Source organism: Clarias gariepinus, chromosome 25 (assembly GCF_024256425.1).
Source record: "Clarias gariepinus isolate MV-2021 ecotype Netherlands chromosome 25, CGAR_prim_01v2, whole genome shotgun sequence".
Lineage (NCBI taxonomy): Eukaryota > Metazoa > Chordata > Actinopteri > Siluriformes > Clariidae > Clarias > Clarias gariepinus.
This window is the reverse complement of record NC_071124.1, coordinates 18270213-18291778: the sequence shown is the minus strand read 5'-3', so window position 1 is coordinate 18291778 and position 21566 is coordinate 18270213. Positions and strand designations below refer to the sequence as shown.

Below are 21566 nucleotides of genomic sequence, written 5' to 3'. Positions count from 1 at the left end.
GTTTTCTCAGCTTCTTCCCAGAGCTGGAAGTGAGATTGACACGGCAGCCTCCTTCGCCCCCAGTCAGTGGTGTAACAGATTGACATGTGTATGCTGTTCGCCGAGGCCCAGGGAATCCTGGAAAGGACGTGATTATTAGACGTACCTGGGGCAACAGGGCTGTAGCGCCTTTTGCGACGCAGGGGTTAAGAGAGAAAGAGAGAGACGCATGTGTCTTTCGGCCCCGTGCCTAATCAGATCAGAGGCGGTGTCCTCTTCTTCTATTGTGTCCTGTCTGATCCAATAAGAGCGGATAGTGTTGGAATGTGTGCGCCGGCACTGCGAGTGACGGAGTGTTTAGAGGTTGCTGCCCACAGCTCGAATACTTTCATTAAGCGAACATGCTTTAGCGCCGAGCCACAACACACACCGCACTAATTGGAACAAGGCAAGCACATTTGTTTCACCGACAGCCTGAGCATGCTGATGATGAGACAGAAAGAGAGAGAGAGTGAAAGGGAAGGATAGAGGAGAATGTCAAAAGCGTCTCCTCATATCCATCTCTCCATCCTCAATCCTGCTGTCTACAGCTTGGCAGTCTCTGCCGGATCAGAGCGAATCCTCTATCTCTGTCCCTCAGCTCCTTTTCACCAGATAACGAACTCTTCTACAGGATAGAACACCCTGACCTTGCACATACACCCCCTGCACACCTATTATTTCCCCATACACACACACACACACATGCACCTTATCATTAGACGAAAGGCTAATGAAGTAGAGATGAAGCGTGTATTGCAAGAGAGAGGAGAGGCAGCGCTAGGTTAAAGTAGGTGGGTGGAAGACAGCTCATGATGGAATTGGAGAAAGAGCAAAGAAAAGAGATATAGGGAAAAAAAGAGACGTGTGAACTTGGTTCACCACAGAAAATGGAATTAGCCGACTGTGGAGAGCATGAGTCTAAAGGATGAGTATGAAAGCCAGAGATAACCCGCACTTTCTCTTTCTCTCCATCTCTCTTTTCCGCGCAGGTGAGGTAAGATGTAGCTCAGCTCACGGCTTATCTCCCTGTCAGTTTATACTCAGCCTGTTGTTTTGTCTTACCGCTGTTGTTGACAGACTGAGGACAATTTAAAAACAGCAAGCTCATGGTCTTAGTTATATGTCTGGTAACTGTTATCTATCTGCACTGGCTAATACAGGGCGGCGGCGCACTGAAATTAACCACGAATAAAGTAGAGAGGAATAGGAGACGCCTTTTTGTTTTTATGTTCTTCAAATTTTCTCCCTAATTTAGTTGTGGCCAATTCCCCCCCGTCACTAGGGGGCTCCCACATTAAGGCTTCTACTACCACTCAGTCGGGAGGGCGAAGACTATCCTGTGTTTCCTCCGAACCGTGTGACGTCAGCCGACCGCATTTTTTCAAACTGCTTGCCGCTCCTTCCGCGTGCGCGAGCTCACAGACGCCCCTGATTGGCTGTAGAGCCGTGGAGCGCAAGTACCTCTCATCCCTCCCCCTGAGAGAGCTCGGCCATTCAGCTCTCTCTGTGCCTCTGGCTGTGAGAGGAAAACAGCATCACCCGGGGTTCGAACCAGCGATCTCCGGATGATAGGGCGAGCGCTTTACCACTGCGCCACTCGGAGGCCCTTTTGTTTTTATGTTTAAGGATAAGGTGGAAAATAGGGACTGGGATCTTATGGGATAAGTCACACAATTGGTGAGTTAGCGGTTAGATACAGTATAAAGCTCGTCGGTCAAAAAAAGACCACATTTATCAACCTGAATGAGTATGTAGTTTAGAATAATATTGATAGTGTATAGTTTGTTCAAATTTGGGAACTTGTGCAGTCAGAAAGTCATGCTTTAGGTTTAGGCCACACACACACTTCTGTTTTAAATATGAATACGGGGACTGATATAAATATTTGGAGCACTGAACAGATACAGATGGTGGCATTGTGTAAAACCCCTGATCTTTCATTGTTAATGAACAGTAACCGTAAGAAATAGTTGGTTTGATTGTTGAGGAACGGATTTTATGACCTCAAATGCAAACAATTTAAAATTCATTCAAATCTAATACATTTTGTAGTCAGTGTGGCGATACATGACTTACCTCACCAAGGAATTACAGTACCTCCCTGAATAGATTTATTCCCCATTTCTAATATGAAAAAACGTATTTGGTTTGTTTGTTTGTTTCTAATATGTTGCATTTTTATGATTCTTTGGCTACTGCTTTTGACCAACCAAGCTTAGCTCTGTTTTCCACCAGTACGTCTTTAAAGGCTTCCTGATGTTTGTCAGTGTTTTGGTTGCCCTATCAAGGTTGCGACAGTGGACAAATTCGACGTACACGCAACTTGGGACAGGTTTTACACCAAATGCAATTCCTCTCGCTCCTATTTTAAACACTCTTGGGATGGGCACTGAATTCTGAGGCAGGGGTTTGGGCATTTGCCAGGAACCAACCCCAGGCTTTCCCCATGACAGGTGAGAAACCTACCCCTGAGCCACCACTTCCCAGTAGTTATGGATTCCATGCAGTAAATATAATCAAATTTATCAGGTACATTGCCCGTCATAAACGCACTTTATATTAAACAAGGCTGCAAAGAGAAATACTGCAGAATCCTTGGGATTCATCAGATTTAAATTCTAATCCTTAATTCCTGTGTTTCTGAAAGATGCCCTGCTACGTTCTGCTATGCTCTTAAAGTTAACTGGCCAATTAGAACATCTTTTATATAAACAATATTATAACATTTAAAGGGTGCAGTAATTATACTTCTTAATGCTCTAGGTTCTTTTTTAACAAAAATGGAAAAAAATAAAATACTTGGCCATCCATTATAATTCAGCTATTCAGCTCACTCATGTTCGATGTAAAGCTCCCTCATGTTTCAGACCATCCTTTGACTCAGAATTCAAAGTGTCTGTTGTCTTTGAGTCAAGCTCAAAGTTCTTTACTCTCTGCTGGGTTTGACTCACCCCCCCGCCCCTACCCACAATGCCCCACTGTTCCCCTGGACCATGTAGATATAATGGTCGCCCTTTTGTTTTGGATAAGCTTGCAGATCCGCTTACAATAAGCAAGAACATAATCACCATTCCACAACCTACAGTGCTCGTTTCAGATCAGAGCTGTAAACCAAACCACTCGTGCTGAGCGCAATGGTTTTGAAGATGTCCGGCGGCATTTAGGCAGGAATCGTATTATTGTTTGGAAAGCAACACCTAGGTTAAATGCTAAGTCTTAGTATTTCCTAAAACTACATATTCTCTGAGTTGCCTTTTTATAGAAAAGCAGCAGAACGAATTGCAGGCCCAAAAAAGAAATAACTAAAACCCTAAAAAAATAAATGAATAAATAAATAAACCACCAAATTTATTGTATGATTAAGGAAGATCACACAAGAGAGGGTGCTATTGCTATAGCTGTGCTGATATTTAGTACAACAGCACAACCTTGACCGTGATATTGCTTTTATACATCAAATCCAAAAACATTGTTCATTATCAACAGATTATGATTTGTAATTAACAGGGGTGAAAATAGTTATGGATTCTTAAGGGTTCTGTGCAGCCAAAACAGGAGGAAAATATACCATGGAGGTGGTGGAAAGTCCTGAGAAACTTACGTAATTATTTTATATTTGCACTGATTTTGCTTTAGAATATCAGGTTAATTATCAGAGTTGAATCCCAAATAGTGTTAAATGGAAAGCTAGTGCCATACTGTATGTAGGGTGTTAGTTAGAATCCCTTGTTCCACACGCCAAGTAGTGCCCTTGATCAGGGGTTAGAGAGGGATTTGGGATTCCGCCTTGTATTAGAGGCTAGTTCGCTGTGTACATAATCATATACAACACCCACAGTTCAGGGTCACTTCAGAACAACTTACAAGCAAGTATTAAGGAGACAAAGTGTTGTCTAAGATAATATTTCATTATCAGATGGGACTGGTTTTGAATGTGGGTTTTGGCAGGCAGCTGCTCTCCCCTCTTTTCAGTACTGCGGCCCATACCGACCTACTTTCACCCATGCTGTGTAAAAATGGTGTTAGAGCAACTTTGATGAGAAGTGATACATATGCAGTAGTTAAGTTAATAAGAGCCATTTCACGCATGGTGATAACAGAGCATAACAGCACTGCTGTTATGCTCTGTTATCACCATGCGTGAAATGCCTCTTATTCAATCAGGTTACTTGGTCAGGACTGACTGTTGCATAAAAATATCATAGATCATGCCTTTGTAATTGGATCTTTAAAATTATGAGATGATTCTACAGTAGCTCTAGAGACATTTTAAAAAATTACAATCTGCCCCCTTTCAATCTACTCCTCAAACTGCTGTAAGTTTAAAAAAAATAATAAAAGTGTGGGGAATTTAAGTTGCTATAGTGTCAACTTCAAAAATGTAAAATATTAACACTAGTACAACCTTTTTTTATTGGGTTCTCTCTGTCGCTCCTTTTAAATGAGCTATGAATGTGGGAGTGATTAATTTTGAGAGCCACCGCTCGGTGTGCGCCAGAGCACAGAGCATTCCCTACATCCCCCCAGCTTCTCCACCCGCTGCCAAGTAAACAGCAGCAGATCTGTGTGTCCCACGCTGCTAACCCCACATCTCTCTCATTTACCGCGCATGCATGCGGAGAGGCGAGAAAGCAAACAGGGAAAGCACGAACGTTGATAAAGTGGGTGCTGTGCACAGAGGAAAAGCAGTCCTGAGATCAAGTTCTCACTTACAACAAATTGCCAAATATTTCCCTTCTACAATCACTGTCTGTCTTACTTGTTCTTTTTGTTTTTCTATTTGGCTTAGATTATTACCTGGGATATTTTTTGCTTTGTGGAAAAAAAAAAAAAAGCGCACACACACGCACACACACACAGTGAACTCTTTTTGCGTTCAGTTGTCACACTTGCTTTTGTGGTAACTGTTCATTTATTAGGCTCGTGCAGTGGCGTCAGATCTAGGCTGCGGGGGAAGTGTCGCCATATGGCTATGGCATGTGCGCTAAGTGAAATAAACAGGATGGAAGAGGGAAAATGGCACGACGAGCTCTCTTCATTAGCCTCTTCCTGTCTTCCTGTCAAACATAGCCACAGGTCATGCAGTGATTGGGGGAGAGGGATATTCAGAGGCGGGACACAACTTTCACAGCTTACCATCCTTATTATGATATTGTGGTTTGTTCTCATGTTTACATTACATTACTGATGTAATGTAAGCATATGTTATTTTGGAAAAAAGAAAAATGAAATAGCATGTCCAGTGGGTATTGATGGCTCAGTGGTAGGTTTCTCGCCTGCCATGAGGAAGGCCTGGGTTCGATTCCCAGCCAATGCCCGAACCTGAGATGCTGGATGCAGTGCAGGTCCCAAACTTGAATAAAATGGGATGGTCAATTCCTCTGTGTTAGGAAGGGTGTAAAACCTTAGCCGAGTTGTTGCGCAGATCTGCAGTGACGACCCCTTGACAGCAGCCGAAAGACTAATACCTATGCAGTGTGAGCCACTGTGACCGGCCAACGTTCTTTTTTACAAAAATTACATTTTTATTTTGTAACATTTTTATTTTTTTGTGCGGAAAGATGGAAACCAAATCACAGCGACAAAACTTGCGATGAATCATAATTAACCATACTTACGTCCACCGTCTATTTTTCAAGACTCCATTAAACCTATAAGAAAGACTGCCTCTTTTTGAGAGAACATGAAGAAACTGGGTGGCTCAAGACTTTTTCTCGTTACTGTATGTGGAAGAGGGCAGATAGCTCTTTCCTATAGGTGTGTAAACCTGAGCAACAGTTCAAAGTGATGCCCCACCTGGTCTAGAGGTAGAACATGGTCTGATTGGTTGTTGGTAAACTTATCTGGTTGAGACCACACCCACTTTGTGTTTTCAATTTATAAACAGCCACTTGGATCAGTTCACAGGCATTGTATTCCATGTGAAAAAAAAACTGATTAAAATCTGCTGTAAGTAGTTTGCAGTGGTTATGAAAGCGATAAGACTGCAAGTTTTTCTCATCAATCATGCCTGATATTCGATCCAGCATCGCCCGTCGTTCCGGCTTGGCACGCGCTCAGTGTATAATGTGCTCTGCGGCTGGTACAAACTTCCAGCATGACCACACTTTGCGGTTTGGCGTGACTCTCTGCACTTCTCGAAATCATGTTAGCATCTATCCCTTGAGGACAAAGTGCGCCAGATCCCATAGCCTCGAGGCCCAGTGCCCCTCCCATGCCTTCGTTCTGCTCCCACAGATCGGACAGATAATTTTACCTCGTTTGCATTTCCTTGCGTATCGGAGCCTCTGGAAAAAAAACAAAGGCTGCTCAAGCAAATTAGCGTCAGATAGGTATGGATCCACCAGAGCACAATTCGATTAGGTCTCCCTCATCTCCCTGTCCCCAGCGACAGCCATTTGGCTCCGGTTTGCGACCTGATACACTTGCCGATGGTATTCATTGCTTCTTTTTCGAAGTCAGCAGTGTGCTTGTGTATGAGATGATCTACCGAGCATGCAGAGAGAAATAGTGCTTTTGAAGCGGTATTATTGTAATTACAGCGAGCCTGGTTCCCAGAAGGGTCTTGGTGGGGTATTGATTATAATTATATTAGAATTTAATTGTGACTGTTGCCTCTCCCTCTCAATCAAGCACAGATCATTATGTCTTCCATTTTGATTACTCTCTAATTCTGATTTGCCCTGTTGATTAGTTCAGTGTTTTTTTCTCTGTTTTTTTCATCATTGTTGTTGTGTGCACTAAAATGCTTTGTGTTTTTAAATCTTGTTTTTTACTCATGCATACTGTATTACCCTGACTTGATTTCCGTTTTATTCTTCAGTGGAAACCCTGAATTATATGTCTTTGTGCATCATTGTTTAACGTACAGTACTGGAAATACTAAAATACTGCCTTCAGAGATTTCAGAGATTTTGCCTTCAAATTCCATTCGATCGTGTTTTCTTTCTCCAAAGCAAACTGGCCAAGAAGCGCAAGGAGACGCTGAGCAGCACTCGGCAGGAGATGACAGTGATGGTGAACTCGATGGACAAGAGCTACACAGAGCAGGGCACAAACTGCGACGAAGCACTCTCCTTCATGGACACTCACAATTTGAACAGCCGCTGTGAGTCTACCCGTATTAAGCTCACACACATACACAAAACCGAACACCGAGACACCTGGTGTCTCATCCCTGTCCCGCAGACGCGTCCTCGGATAACTGGGTGTAACACGGCTTTAGACGGATGTCTTAATCCATGTGTTGACATTGACGCTGTTGAAAATTTTTGCAGCACTTTTTGCAAAGCACTGACACTGGAGACTCATTCCCAAAGCATATATCAGCAGTTGAACTGTAGTTTTTTTTTAAAGGCATTGTATGTCCCTGTCTTAATTGTTACAATAAATTTCGAGTGTGCATTTGGCATTCAGTTCATTAAAAGATAGAAGATTACTGATTTTTTAATGCATTCTATTATGATCACAATCAACTCAAAGAAAAAGTATTAAAGGCCCCCTGAATGGCAAATTGTTTTGTCCTGATTAATAAAGTAGGATTAATAATTGACAAAAAGACTTAGGTTGCTTGTGTATTCTCACAAATTTGAGGTGCCAGGAATTTTGTACATATATATATATATATATATATATATATATATACAGTATAAAAATATATATATATATATAGGGAATTTTATTATTGTTGAATATGATGACATACAGTCACCCCAAATTTCCTCATATTACATTTAATTAAATTATGTAGATTAACTTTTTACTGTGGCAGGCTGCAAAGAGCCTAAAGATAATTTATAAACTTGTTGTTTATGTTAGAACCTTATCTGTTAGAACCTCGTCTGTTCCAACCATTCAGCATCACCAGTAAACTAATTACCATCATCATTATCTGTAGCTGTTTCTCACTGGTTCATACCTTAAGTTAGATGGTTCCTTATGCTTAAATGATGCATCTGTCACTGTGTGGCTTAACAAACAAAACCATTCCTCTGAAACTGCTCAGATACAGGGTCCCGGCTGAAAATGAAAACCAAAAAAGTACTTCAGGAAGACTCCAGAACTATTCCTCAAAACTACATTAAAATACAAGAAAGTCTGGCTCTTTGGATGAAGATATAAACAAATGAGAGGTGGTTCAAGACTTATGCACAGTGCTATAGGTCATTACAATACCTACTGTAGGGTAGGAAATGAGATTTGGATTGTTTGAGATATTTGTTTATTAATAACCCATAAAACTCAAGCAGCATAGATACTGTACATGGCAGCAGAACAGTGTAGGTCAATGCTGATAGAAAAAATGTGTGCTAATATAGGAGCCCTGCTGGTGTGTGTTAGCGTGGAGGCTAAAGACTTCAAACTGTGCATTTGAGTTTTCGGGTATGTCAGGTAGAACAAAAGTTATCATTATTTTCATAAAGAGTTCATTTTACCACTGCAAGAATATGGGAATGTAGACACCGGAAAAATGTAAAAATTAGCTTTTTTTTATCATAGAAACAACCGAAAACAAAAATAAAAACACATGATCATTTATTGATTTGTTACTCAAGTCATGTTTGTATAGTTGGTTAAAATGAACTAAAATTCAGTTCATCATATTGCCTGTTTTGTTCTAAAAAATAAAAAAAGGATGTCATTATATACAGCACAATCCTGAGCCTTATATAGGTTTATTAATAAAAAACAGCAATGCTCTGAGCTTTAACAGGAGAGAAAACGGTTGTAACACTGACAAAGTATCAGAGCTTACATGCTCTACACACTAGTTGCCACTAGAGATATACAGAAACCCTAATGCTTCTTGAGGATACAGATTTTAATTGAGATTTTGTATGCTGTGTGTGTGTGTGTGTGTGTGTGTGTGTGTGTGTGTGTGTGTGTGTATTGCCTTACAGCTGGATCTTCTCCCTGCTCTCTAACAGTGAAGACAAACACACTGAGCACAACTCTACCCAACTCCTATTACCCAGGTAACAGCACACCTCGACCTTTCCATTTAGCCGCTAAGAGTGGTTAGCAGTAGCAGTTGGTGACCTATCTGTGATTAGTCTTATGAGAGAGTGCACATGTATACATGACCAGCAATGTCTTACTGCACTGAGCAGGTGTCCAGAGGGCAAGTTTGTGAGGCAGCCAGTGCGAAAATGGTATTAACTGTTAGTCTTGTAATTGCTTTTTTTTCTGTACCAGTTTGATGCTTTTATTTCATTATTATTTATTAATTTTAAACTTTTTATTATATATTTTTTTAAGTGGATTGTTTTTAGTAACCTTGATCCTTTTTTCTTCTCTTCATTTCTCTCGGTCGTCCCTGATCGGCCATCGCGCCGCCCCACTCCTTAATTTACGGTATAACTCCTGCCAGACCCCTTTGTGCCCACTGCCATCTTAGGTGAGAAAAAAACTTTTTGTTCACGCCTTCCCATAACCATTGCTAATTTTTAGAGACGTAGGTCGTGAGATAAATCAGGAGGACATTGTTTAATTCGTAGTTTATGCTTAACATTAAAGATGGCTGCCTCATCTCCATTATCTGCCTGTTGCCTTCACTCCATCTCATCCGCATTGCATGTCGTGCGTGTGATGTCACATCCTGTCTGACCTCTCATATGCATGGACAGACATGTGGGCTGGATGTACGGGGAGTGGACTTTAGGACGGGGAGGGGGTGTGGCCTTGTTGCCACGGTTGCACTAGCTCGTTTAACATTTAGACATACTGTATAGCTAGCAGCCCAACACGATGGACTCAATACCGAAGAGAATACTTTTATAATTTTAACCAGTAAAGTCAGGTGAAGAGAAAGACAAGCCGGAAATCTCATTGGCCCAAAATCTCTTCTTCTCCCTCCCAAAGCAACCTCCTCTTCAATTCTTTTTAAAGTCACGCCTGCCTCTAGCTAGTTCCCACTGCCTCACTTGTTTTTCTTTTTCTTTTGTTTTTTCTTTTGTTGCTGTTGTTTATTCATTTATCCCATGATGAAATAGAATAATAAAGCAAGCTTTTTGTATTCCTCTATTATAAAATTTTACTCGTCCCTAGGTTTTTTTTTTTTTTTTTGCCATAATGTTACACAAATGGAATGAGAATCGAACATAAAGAGATGTTAAGGTGCATCTTGTTAAATATTTTTATAAGGATGTTGGCAAAAGGTGTGTAACTAGTAGTAGTACTGTAGTAGTACTGTTGATGCTGCACTAACAGTCGATGCATTTACACCACCAGGTTTACTTTAATACTCAGCATTTATGTTATTGCTATTATTTCCTATATAGAGAAATGTACTGAAACAACCAAAATATACATTCTAAACTGACATCCTCTCAGTAGTCTGTTTTATGTATCTATTTTTGAAATTCATTTTCAATCCTTTTTTCGCTGTGTGTCTAAACTCATTCATCGCCCGTTTGGATGACCTTAGAGTCCTTTTTAACTGCACCCCGCCATCACAGGCTTTCAGGCTAGCGAACAGAGCTGTAGTGTGCCAGTGCTCTTTGGTGTATTGTTGCTTATACCCTGTCTCCTCTCTCTTTCTCTTTCTCTTTCCCTTTCTCTCTATCGCTCTTTCTCCACATTTAACCTCTAATGTATCTGCTTAAAAAGTCCCCATTAATGGTAAGTTTCCTCAGTCTGCCTGTTGTTTGGGGGAAGGAGGTTGTGTGTTCCATTAAAAAAAAAAAAAAAAAAAACGGTGTCCACCATTCGGCGCCTAACCCCCTCCCTCCCTTTTGTCACACACTCACACACCCGCCCATATCAACCCTAGCGCCACCATGTGCCCCCAACTCGCATGGCATGTCACCGCATCACGTCCGATTTGTCCCACATCATGTCTAAATTGGTTAATATTTCAGATTTCCTTTTTTGTTTTTGGAAAGGTTTTCGTGCTTTTTGTGTCGTGCACAGGAAGCAAATCCGTCATTGTGATGTCACAGTCCGCATCATGCTATGCTTTTTTTGTTTGTTTGTGCCTCATCATGTCATAAAAATGAATTTCAGATCCAGAGAAGCAAACGGCTAATAGATGTGAGAGGTGAAATTATTTAGGGTATAGAGAAGATGTAGGAAAATATTAGTTGTAATAATAATAATAATGATAATAATAATAATTTAAAACTGGTTCGTGTAACTCCCTCTGCATCCACTCATCCACTCCTTCCCCGTCCCGCGCAATGTTGTTTTGTCCAATCATATTAAATCCAAAATGGACACTTTCTTTTACAGTGCAGCTTCTTGTGGTTTCTCCAAATTATATTTCTATAAATTAATACTCTATTTCAAAATTATAACATGTTATAACATAGTAACGACACTGTAAAAGACTGTGTAACTTAACTGTGTGTTTTTTTTCCTTTTAAGTGTTTTCTGAGTCTCACCAGGTCGGCTATTCCTTGTGTGTGTCTCTCTCTCTCTCTCTCTCTCTCTCTCTCTTTAAGACGAGACGCAGACGGTGGCCAGCGACACCAGCAGCCTGGTGCAGTCTCACACCCATGCTCACTCCACACACTCCATGCACTCCACGCACTCCACGCACTCCACACACACGCACTCGCTCCGGAAGCGCGAGGCGGCAGACGTGCCCTATCAGACGGGTCAGCTCCATCCGGCCATCCGCGTGGCCGACCTGCTCGAGCACGTCACTCAGATGAAGTGCGCCGAGGGATACGGCTTCAAAGAGGAGTACGAGGTAGCGCCTCCGTCTGTCTGACCTTCCTGCCAGTCTGTCGTTGCGTATTTGTGTTCTTTTCCCTCTTCCATTGATACTTTGTAATGAGCCCTTTAATCATAAATGTATCACGTTGCGTTCTGTCTCTCGTGTTCTCTTGCCGGTTCTCCCTCCCTCTTTCATGCTTAGCATTGTGTAGCATGTGTGCTTTTGTAGTTTATGCCACTGCCACATTCACACACACAACCACAAACACACACACACACACAGTCAGACAGACAGACACACACACACACAGGAATCCCGAGAGAGCCTCGTCGCGCGGCTCTGGCAGGCAGAACGTTGTGAGAAAGAAGCACAGCCTCTAATGTGTGCACTGTTCCTCCCAGTCACACAATCAGCACTCTGTTATCACAAGTCATGTAACACTCCACACTCACTACGCACTCCACATACACACACACACACACTCCACACACACACACACACACACACACACACACACACACACACACACACACACACACACACTGTGATGGGACTGGCTCTGACACAAACTCTAAACATTCCTTATTTACAGTGAATGTTGATTTAGTGACAGAAACACACACAAACTTCTACTCCTCTGTTCTTTTCTGTATTTTTGTTTGTCTGTTTGTCTGTTTCTTGTCTCTTCTCTTTACTGTCTCATGTTTTTTTTCTTTCTTTGTGTCATTTCTCTTTTCATTTAATGTCACTCTGTCTCATCTCTTCTCATCTCATTTTGTCTCTTTTCTATTCTCATTGTCTCTTCTATTATTTTCTTTATTTTCTCTCTGTCATATTTTGTCTCCTTTCTTCTTGCCTCTTCTCTTCTTTTGTCATTTGTCTCTTCCCTTCTTTACTAATATTGTCTTCTCTCCTTTCCTATATTTTCCTATTTTGTCTATTCTCTTTGAGCCTCTTGACTTCTCATATTGTCTCTTTTCTTCTTTTGTGATTTCTTCTTTTCACCATGTCTCCTTTCCTCCTTTCTTTTATAGTCTCATTTTTTCTCTTGTTTTTTTTGCTCTCTTCTCTTTCCTTCTTGTCATTTCTAAATTTTATTTTGTTTATTTTCTTTGTATTTTGTCTTCTCATTTTGTACGCTTTTTATTTTGTCTCTTCTTCCCTTTTCTTATTTCAGCTGTTTTTTCTTTTGTATTGTCTCTTTTCATTTTGTATCTTCTATTTTCATCTTGTCTTTTGTATTTTGATTCAACATCTTCTCTTTTTTTGTTCTATTATTTCTCTCCAATCATCTCTTCTTATTTTTGTCTTTTCGTTTTTGATATTTGCTCGCTTTTCTCTCTTGGATCATCTCTTCCTATTTATTCTGTCCAACTTTTTTATTGCCTAATCTTTTCTCTTCTTTTCTTCCCCCATCATCTCTCTTTATTTGGCCTCGTCTTTTCTGGTCTCTTCGCTATTCTTCTGTCTCAGCTTCTTTTTTCAACCTCTCACCTCTTATTTAATTATTTAAGTTTTCTTTTTTTTTTTTTTCTTTATGTTTGTTCACTCTCTTTTGGATTTTTGGTCTCTTCTCTATCTCTTGCTCAGTTTCAGTAATCAGCCATGTTCAGTGCTCGACCATCAGAGAAGCCGAGCTGGTAAATAATGGATGGGCTGTGAGTGTCACCTGTCTGGTGCAGACTCAGTGTGAGATGCCCCGGGTTGTAGACAGCCTCCAGGCCTGCTCCATCATGGCTTAAGGCCCTGCAGCAGGGCAACAGAATCCCTGACACTGCCCTCCTACACACACAAAAAAACAAGATATACAAATTTAAACACACTCTGCTTTCCAAAAAAAAACTTTGCTGTAGCCAGAAGGGCTGATATTACAGCTGGTGTACTGGCTGTACTGGTCTCATGTACGCCTTTTGTATATTGTACTCATCCTGTACCCTTAGTGCGATTCCCCTGAGCATGTGATTTTGTTGTGCTAGAGGCATTATGATTGCTGAAGTTGGAAAAAGCACTGTTCTTCCAGCCCTGAGCTTTAAGGCCTTTCACTCACACCCTGTCTCTCTCTGACCTCTCCTCTTGTCGGTCTGTACGTTAACTATGGATCAGATCAATGAGGTAAGCACACACTTCATTTTGGTTATTTTTATTCAAACGTGAAAAATTGTAGCTTGCACGTTGAACTGTTCGTGTCGAGTTTGTGTGCAATGAGCAATGAGCAATAATCTACACCAGTCAGCTATAACATTAACACCACTGCCAGGTGAAGTGAATAAGAGTGACAGGATCATAGGTACCCAAGGTTACAGAGACCCAAGTTCCACAGTTCAACCAATGCAACCAGATCAAGTAGTTGATCTGGCCTCCAAATTCCCCAGATCCCAACCTGATCAAGCAACCGTGGAATGTGACTCACAGAGGCCGCACACCACAATCCACAGCATCCAAAGGATTCACTGCCAAAATCCCAGTGACAGACCCCACAGCACATCCCCGGAGGACCAGAGGTTTTATTCTTAAGGGTTAAAGCTATGGCTGGTCGGTGTATATATTGAAACAGATTTGTGTGAAAGTACTGCATGCAATTGTTGTAACGGAATTTAAATTAAATGGAGAGAAAAAAAGAATAAAACAAAAAATGACCTCAAAAGTGAAAAAATACAGAAATTATTAGAGCTGGTTCACTATTGAGTTTTATTTTTTTTTTTGCAGTTTAAATTTGTATTTGTGATTCTTATAACGAATAAGGTAAAAGTATATGTGGTGCACAATGCTTGAAAGGACTCCGGTAGGACTAACCATGACAGCATAACTAGAAGGCAGAGCCAGACGGAAACAGAGACATGAGGGCTCTGTGGGAACTAAAGCAACCAGTCACTCCACCGTCAACAAGCCTGAGTGATCAATGAGAGTGGAGGAAGACAGCATCCAAACGTACCGGCTCACCAGAAAACTCTACCTCCATGAGTCTCCCACATCTGTACCAAAAACAGCACAAGATATACAGCAATTCAACACATATATAATACGTTTAGTAAAAAAAAATATATAGCTGCTCGAGACAAATCAGACCATAAACTGTAGTTCGATTGAATCAAATTGAACGAAAAATCGCAATAAAAATGTGATCGGATGAACATTCTACCTTTTAATTACTAAAGTGTTGTAATGAGCAGACTAAATACCAACTGGGGCCTGATGTCATTCTGTGAAATTATTATTATTATTATTATTATTATTATTATTATGCAGGAGTGGAAACTTATTATGGACTTGATATGATATAAAAGCTCTCTGTCTATACAGTATGTGTGAATGGATGACTACCACCTTCACCAGGTTCCACTCGGGTATTACCAGAGGACACATTGCCTGATTAGCCAACAAACACATATTCCTGACAGCAATGACACAAACATCATGAATAAGACCATAAAACAAAAACTGCGTTGCACATTTTGCTTTTGAGGTCATTTTTTTTTACATTAGTAAATGAATAAATCATGCAATGCAATTAGTACTTCCTAGCTTAGCGTTAAGTTATAGTTGTGTCAGGTGACGTGTGAAGGCTATGTCACACACACATAACGCACACCTGAACTTGCAACACTGACAGAGCCCTTTCCCCTCCCGCCTTGATCTGCTTTTCATTTTCAGCTCCAGTGTGAAACATTTTCCTGCCATCTCATTGATGCTAACGATCAATGCTATGACACCAGTGCAAATGCTTTAAGAACGCCATCATCCCGTCTTGCATGCTCTCACTGCGGCGTGCATGACGGCAAAGCGTGCAAGATGCGGGAACAGATGTCATGTCTTTCTCACGCACGTCTCGCTTCACGTGTTTGCTGTCATTCCAAGCATCTGTATGTCACATTCCGATATCGAGATTGTCACGCTGTTCATTTCACTTTATGTCCCAACTGTACGCAGTGACGTTGCGAATGTAATGACGGTCGCATATAGATAAATTGACTGAGTCGTTGTGGTCATTTATGGCAGGTTAAACTGTATGTTGAGAGATTTTCTAGATTACCTACAATGCTGTTCAAGTATTCAAAAACTCAACTCGCCTTCTCATCTCTATACAGATCAGCTTTCGAAGCTTCAGTTCCTCCAAAGCTTTATGCTCATACCATCATGCCTGTCATCTGGCAGATTGCTATAGATCATCAGATCGAATTAAGGATGCAGAATTTTGGTGGAAAATATCGAGTTAGAGTGGAAGCAGTTTTTTTTTTAAAGGCGCTAACAACAAAACCTGACCTTTATCCTTTGTGTTTTAGATTGCTAACATTTTTTACTCACCACCAGAATCATTAATCACATTTCTTGTATAAACTCTATATTTAATCTCTTAGAAATAAAATTGTTTTATAAAAGAAATACAGCTAAAATGTGTTTCTTAAATAAATATGCAAATGATTGACATTGAGAGCAGAAATCCAGGAAAGATCCGAGCTAATTTGTTTGGAAGTATGATCGAGGTTATATAGCAAAAAAAAAAAAAAAAACAGAAATCACCACAACAAGAGGACTTTTTTTTCCACATCCGAGCTAATGATAACCACCCATATGCTTATTATCCTCTCCCCAGTGAGTACCACTTAAAACTAAGGCATCATTAGTGAAGTTTTTTTTTTTTTTTTGGCTATGAATTAATTATAGGAAATCATATCAATTATTCTGTTTTTGCCTGGTGTTCTGCGCGAGGCTGCATGTCGAATATAAACGGTTGTCACTCTCTCCTTCTGTTCAAGGGCCATCTTTGAATTCGTGTCGAAATCGTTCTTTCTCTCCCTCAGCGTTCTGCTTTCAAAGAGGAGGAGTGTTTCAACCGGAGCACCCGGCATAGTGAAAACTGCAATTAGGATACAGATTTATTTCCATTGCAGGGTTGAAGAAGAAGGAGACATCAAAACGTCACGGAACCAGTCGCAAAGTTCTAATAGACCTCATTTGATGTTTGTTTTTCCCGGTCTCTTTCCCTTTTCCAGTTTTAGGTTAACCCTTTCATGCATAGTGGAATTTCATGCAGGAGATGTAAAATGTGAATCGACTCTGTTGTCAAACCCTGGCAGTGCCAAAGACATCTGTGAGCAAGTTAGCGACAATTCTCCTTGCAGTCTATTTCCTGTCGATCACAGTGACACTAGGCAATGATACACTAGAAAGTGCCTTCCTTCGAGTGTGCTTCCTTACACTGCCCTGTGATGTAGCATGAGCTGCAGTGTTAAAAGATGGCTTTAAATGTCTTGAAGGAAGCCCTTGTTAAGGCTAATTTATGCTTCTGCATCAACTCTACACTCTACCTTACACCGAACCTCACGCTGTAGCCTGACATGCACCTCGCCAGAAGTGATAGCAACGCATTTCCATCTTCTTCTAATTAATGAATTGAGGTAAAATGTGCAGTTAGCATTGTCTTCTTGTACCGCCAGTGTCCGGGTTCACTGCCAGCGTCTCTGCGTGCATGGAGTTTGCATGTTCTCCCCGTTCAGGCCTCCCCCTCCGAGTGTGTTACGCTGCCCCCAACAGTGTGTGAGTGTGCAGTTCAAAAAGATCCGGTCGGCTGGCGTCACGTGGGTCGGAGGAAACGGTCGATAGTCTTTGTCGTCCCAACTGAGTGGTAGTAGTAGCTCAATGCGGGAGCCCCCTAGTGATAGGGAGGAATTAGACACAAGTAAATTAGGCAGAAAACTGGGGGGGAGGGGGGGGGCATTTCAGATCCGAACACTAACCACTTTTGTTTGTAAACATTGCATTTAAGCAGAAAAGCAGTGCGTTGAAATTATGCGTATGGTTTGGATTTTTTGCTAGAAAGCAGAACCAAAAGACAAGAATTACTGTAACATTTGGGGTCTGATTTAAAAAAGAAAAAAGGATTTTCATTTCTCATCAGCTACAGATATGAAGGCTTTTTTAAATCCGTATCTGACATTGTAGATGAGATACGCAAAGTATTAATGCAGTTATCATCTGCAGGTATAAAGTAAGTCTGCTAATCCTACAGGAATAATGAAATGAAATGAAATCCGACTCTCTCTCACTCTCTCTCTTGCTCTCCTAACGTATGTCACATTTAGAAGCACCGATCAATTTTTGCATTCCGTTTAATCTTCCATAATCCTAATGAAGCAGGACTTTCAATATGCATAAGCGCTATGGTGGCTGCTGCCCCACTCCTGAGAGACAGGAGCAGGATAAATATTAATTTGCACCAGCTTTGGCCTTGTTTTTAGTGTTGATGTTGACTGCGGGTAATCATGTTTGCGTAGCATGGGCAGGGTCCCTGCGTGTCCCTTCACAGCATGAACTGCTGAAATAAATTTTCATAATTTGGATTAATTGAAGCACAGCTGCTAAGATCAGAAATATAAACTGACAGTGCATGGATGCCCATTTCTTTTTTTGTCCGTACTGTCTTCGGCAACCTTTCGAGTGTCTGGTGAGTTTGCAGAGAGAGTCACGGACGTGACACAGAGCAGCCAGTGTTGTAATGGGCTCTCGTTTTGACATGGCACACAGTGCTTCCTGCCTTCCCCGCCACATGGTCTCATCAGATGTTCTAATGAACCTAATGCTTTCTTTCCCTCACTTCTCTTTCCATCATGCTTCCTTTATTAAAGATACAGAGCCATTTCTGCACTTTGTAAAGAGCTGACACAAGACTTCTCACACACATGCCTTCTCTCCTTGTCTTTGCCTTTTTTTCCATTTCTGTCTCCCCCGTCTTTTTTCAGAGCTTCTTTGAGGGACAGTCTGCACCATGGGACTCTGCCAAGAAAGATGAGAACCGGATGAAGAATCGCTATGGAAACATCATCGCATGTGGGTATTAAAGAGAGCCGCATGTGTGTGTGTCCCGGCACAGCGGAACATAATGCTATGCCGTAGACGCATTCATTTCCCACATATCAGACAGGACTCGCTTAGCCGAGGACACATAGGCTTATGTGTTAGCATCAAAGTCTGAGAAATGCTCTCATACCATGCCTGCTCCATTAAGAAGCAGTGGAAGGACTATACAATGATAGCATTTTATTAAAATCCACTTTATATTAAACATATTTAAGTATTTATGATGCAATTAAATTCATTTTAGAACGACTGCATTAAGACCACTGCCAGTTGAAGTGAATAACATTGAGTATTGTATTACAGATGCACCTGTCAAGGGGTGGAATATATTAGATAGCACTTGAACAGTCAGTTCTTGAATTTGATGTGTTGGAAGCATCTGAGAAACTTTTACAAAGGTCAAATCTTGATGGCTATGCGACTGGTCTTCTAAGCTGTTTCCAGTGTGCAGTGATTAGTACCCGGGTTGTCAATATTAACGCATTGTGATTAATCAAGGAATTTTAATGCATTACTGTTTTAATTTTAATGCAAATCAATCATATGCCCAAGTTTGACCCTAATGGCTTCCCATAATCGCAGCGTGGTTACCCGGCTGTGTGTGATAATGGCACGGTTAGCACAGATAATATGAGTTGAGGAAACATCGTCAGGTGGTCTGAACGACAGGTTTCATTATAAAAAGTGTTGTATAAATTTGGATAAAGTTTGGATAAATTTTAACTTGAGCTACCTTCAAGGGGAACCATTTTTACAAGAATACATTGGGAGAAAGATGTGAGAGTGGTGGCTCAGCCGGCTAAGGCTCTAAGTTGTTGAATTTTTTCAAACCCATGTCTACCAACCAAGAGCAGCTATAGTGGGCACATTACCCATCAGATCTGAAGTAAAACTAGACATTACTCCTTTTTTTTTTTACATCATATGGACAGTCGGTGAGTGTGTGTGTCACTTACCTGGGAATGAAATGGCACCACATTTGGAAGAAGGCAATGTGATGCTCTAAGCAATGTTCTACTTGATTCTGGACATACGTTATGTGGACGTATGTTGCAGACCAGGTATATCTCTTCACGGCAATGTTGTTGTTGGTCTTTCGGCTTATCCCGTTAAAGGGTGGCCACAGAGGGCGGTCCCATCTGCACACACCTTGACACAGGTTTTTATGCCGGATACCCTTTCTGATGAATCCAGGCTTGGTACCGGCACTACATCCAGCCGCTGGGGTTTGGTCATTGGGTGGGAATCGAATCCAGGCCTTCTACATGGCAGGCAAGAAACCTACAGTACCACTGAGCCACCAACATCTCTTTACAGCAGTGATATTCCCATCTGGCACCGTACTCTTTCAGTAGGATACTGTTCCCTGCAACACTTCTAAATTGTTAAGGAATGGTTTGAGGAACATGACGAAGAGTTCAAAATGTGACTCGGCATCTAAATTCACCAGATCTTAAACTAATCAAGCGTCTAAGGGGTGACCTGTAAAAAAAATCCTATCCAAAGATGATCTGCTGCTTGGGGCCTGATATCTCGGACTTTCAGAGGTCTAGTAGAGTTCATTCCTTGATGGGTCAGGACCTATATATATATATATATATATATATATATATATATATATATATATATATATATATATATATATATATATATATATATACTCTGTTTGCAAATAAAAGCCTCTAATATGAGGAGGGTAATTACAAACGTAGTTATGCATCTGCTTCATATCTCATTAATTATCCAGCATGCAGAACTGCTCATTATTTCCTTCCACAGAGACAAGGAACCCTTTTCCTTTTCAGTTAAAAAAAAAATAGAGTACTCAAGACTACTCAAGGACATTTTATATAAACTGCCATGGTTTATTTTAAGCTATAGTGCATGTGTCTTGATGTTTGTAAAGTTAATATGAAAGCTGGGTGAGAAAGCAACTGTAAGTGATAATTATATCTGTCTCTCTCCTCTCTCTTTCTCTCTCTCTCTCTCTGTCTGTGGTTTTGTCTGCGTGTAATACGCGATGTTTCTGGGTTTGTGTTTGTCTCTAGATGATCACTCCCGCGTGCGTCTGCAGAGCCTGGAGGGCGAGCAGAGCTCCGATTACATTAATGCTAATTACGTTGATGTGAGTACAGAAAGCAGCCAGCACCTTTATGCAAAGGTCACAGCACACACAAACACACACACACACACACAAACACACAAAATAACCTGCTGCAAGGAGAGGAGAAAAAGGACATAGAAGATACACACGCAAACACACACACACACACACACACACACACACACACACACACACACACACACACACACACACAGAGACTGCACTCTCAGCATGCACAACAAGAGAAACAGGGCAAAGAACATGGTCACACACACACACACACACACATGCATGTTCAGCAAAGGCCACACAGTACAAGACAGGGTCAGGGATGGTCATGCTCTTACACATGCCCACACAGCAATGCCCACACACACATACATGCACATAATAAGCAGAACACCGCAGCAAGAGAGGGAATTAAAGACACACCAACTGCGGTCATATTGATCTAAAACCACGAGTCAACACAGAGACAAACACAACTAAATACACACACACACACACACACACACACAGACATGCTGGTCCTTAAAGGCCATTTCACACAGAAAGATATTTCTTTTGTCTGTCTCAAAAAAAAACAGATACGTTTTCATTTCAGTATTTTAATAACCACCAACTTCATCAAGCATGACTCATGGAGATAGCAAATAACGAGCACTAATTTGCATGTGCAATTGCATAAATTGTGCACAGAGTTAATGAAATTTTTGTGTGTTATTCTCAACAGCTGCCACAGGTTCGGGTCTCAAAATAAAACCAAAAAAAAAAAAAAACATAACATCTGAAATAGAAACTCGAGTCTATCACCTATTAAAGTCAATGAGACGTACCTAATAGACGTTCAGATCTACAGTAATAAGTAGGTCGAATCGTGTAGACATCATTCTGTGTTCTGTTCATATAATGTGAAGCCTAATGAGA

The 21566-nt window shown here is 41.0% G+C and overlaps 1 protein-coding gene across 8 annotated transcripts in view; it reads left to right on the top strand.

Moving 5' to 3' along the window:
- The window catches only part of LOC128512870 (receptor-type tyrosine-protein phosphatase mu-like), a 250241-nt gene that overhangs the window by 192173 nt on the left and 36502 nt on the right, over positions 1 to 21566 (top strand). For 5 of the 8 annotated variants that reach the window (XM_053486352.1, XM_053486351.1, XM_053486349.1 and 2 more), the window contains 6 exons: positions 6978 to 7129; positions 8922 to 8996; positions 9392 to 9418; positions 11463 to 11713; positions 18418 to 18505; positions 20584 to 20660. In XM_053486352.1, the coding sequence (XP_053342327.1) occupies positions 6978 to 7129; positions 8922 to 8996; positions 9392 to 9418; positions 11463 to 11713; positions 18418 to 18505; positions 20584 to 20660 (670 nt within the window). The remainder of the gene's footprint in view (positions 1 to 6977; positions 7130 to 8921; positions 8997 to 9391; positions 9419 to 11462; positions 11714 to 18417; positions 18506 to 20583; positions 20661 to 21566) is intronic. The other 3 variants (XM_053486353.1, XM_053486350.1, XM_053486348.1) reach the window with 1 other exon arrangement.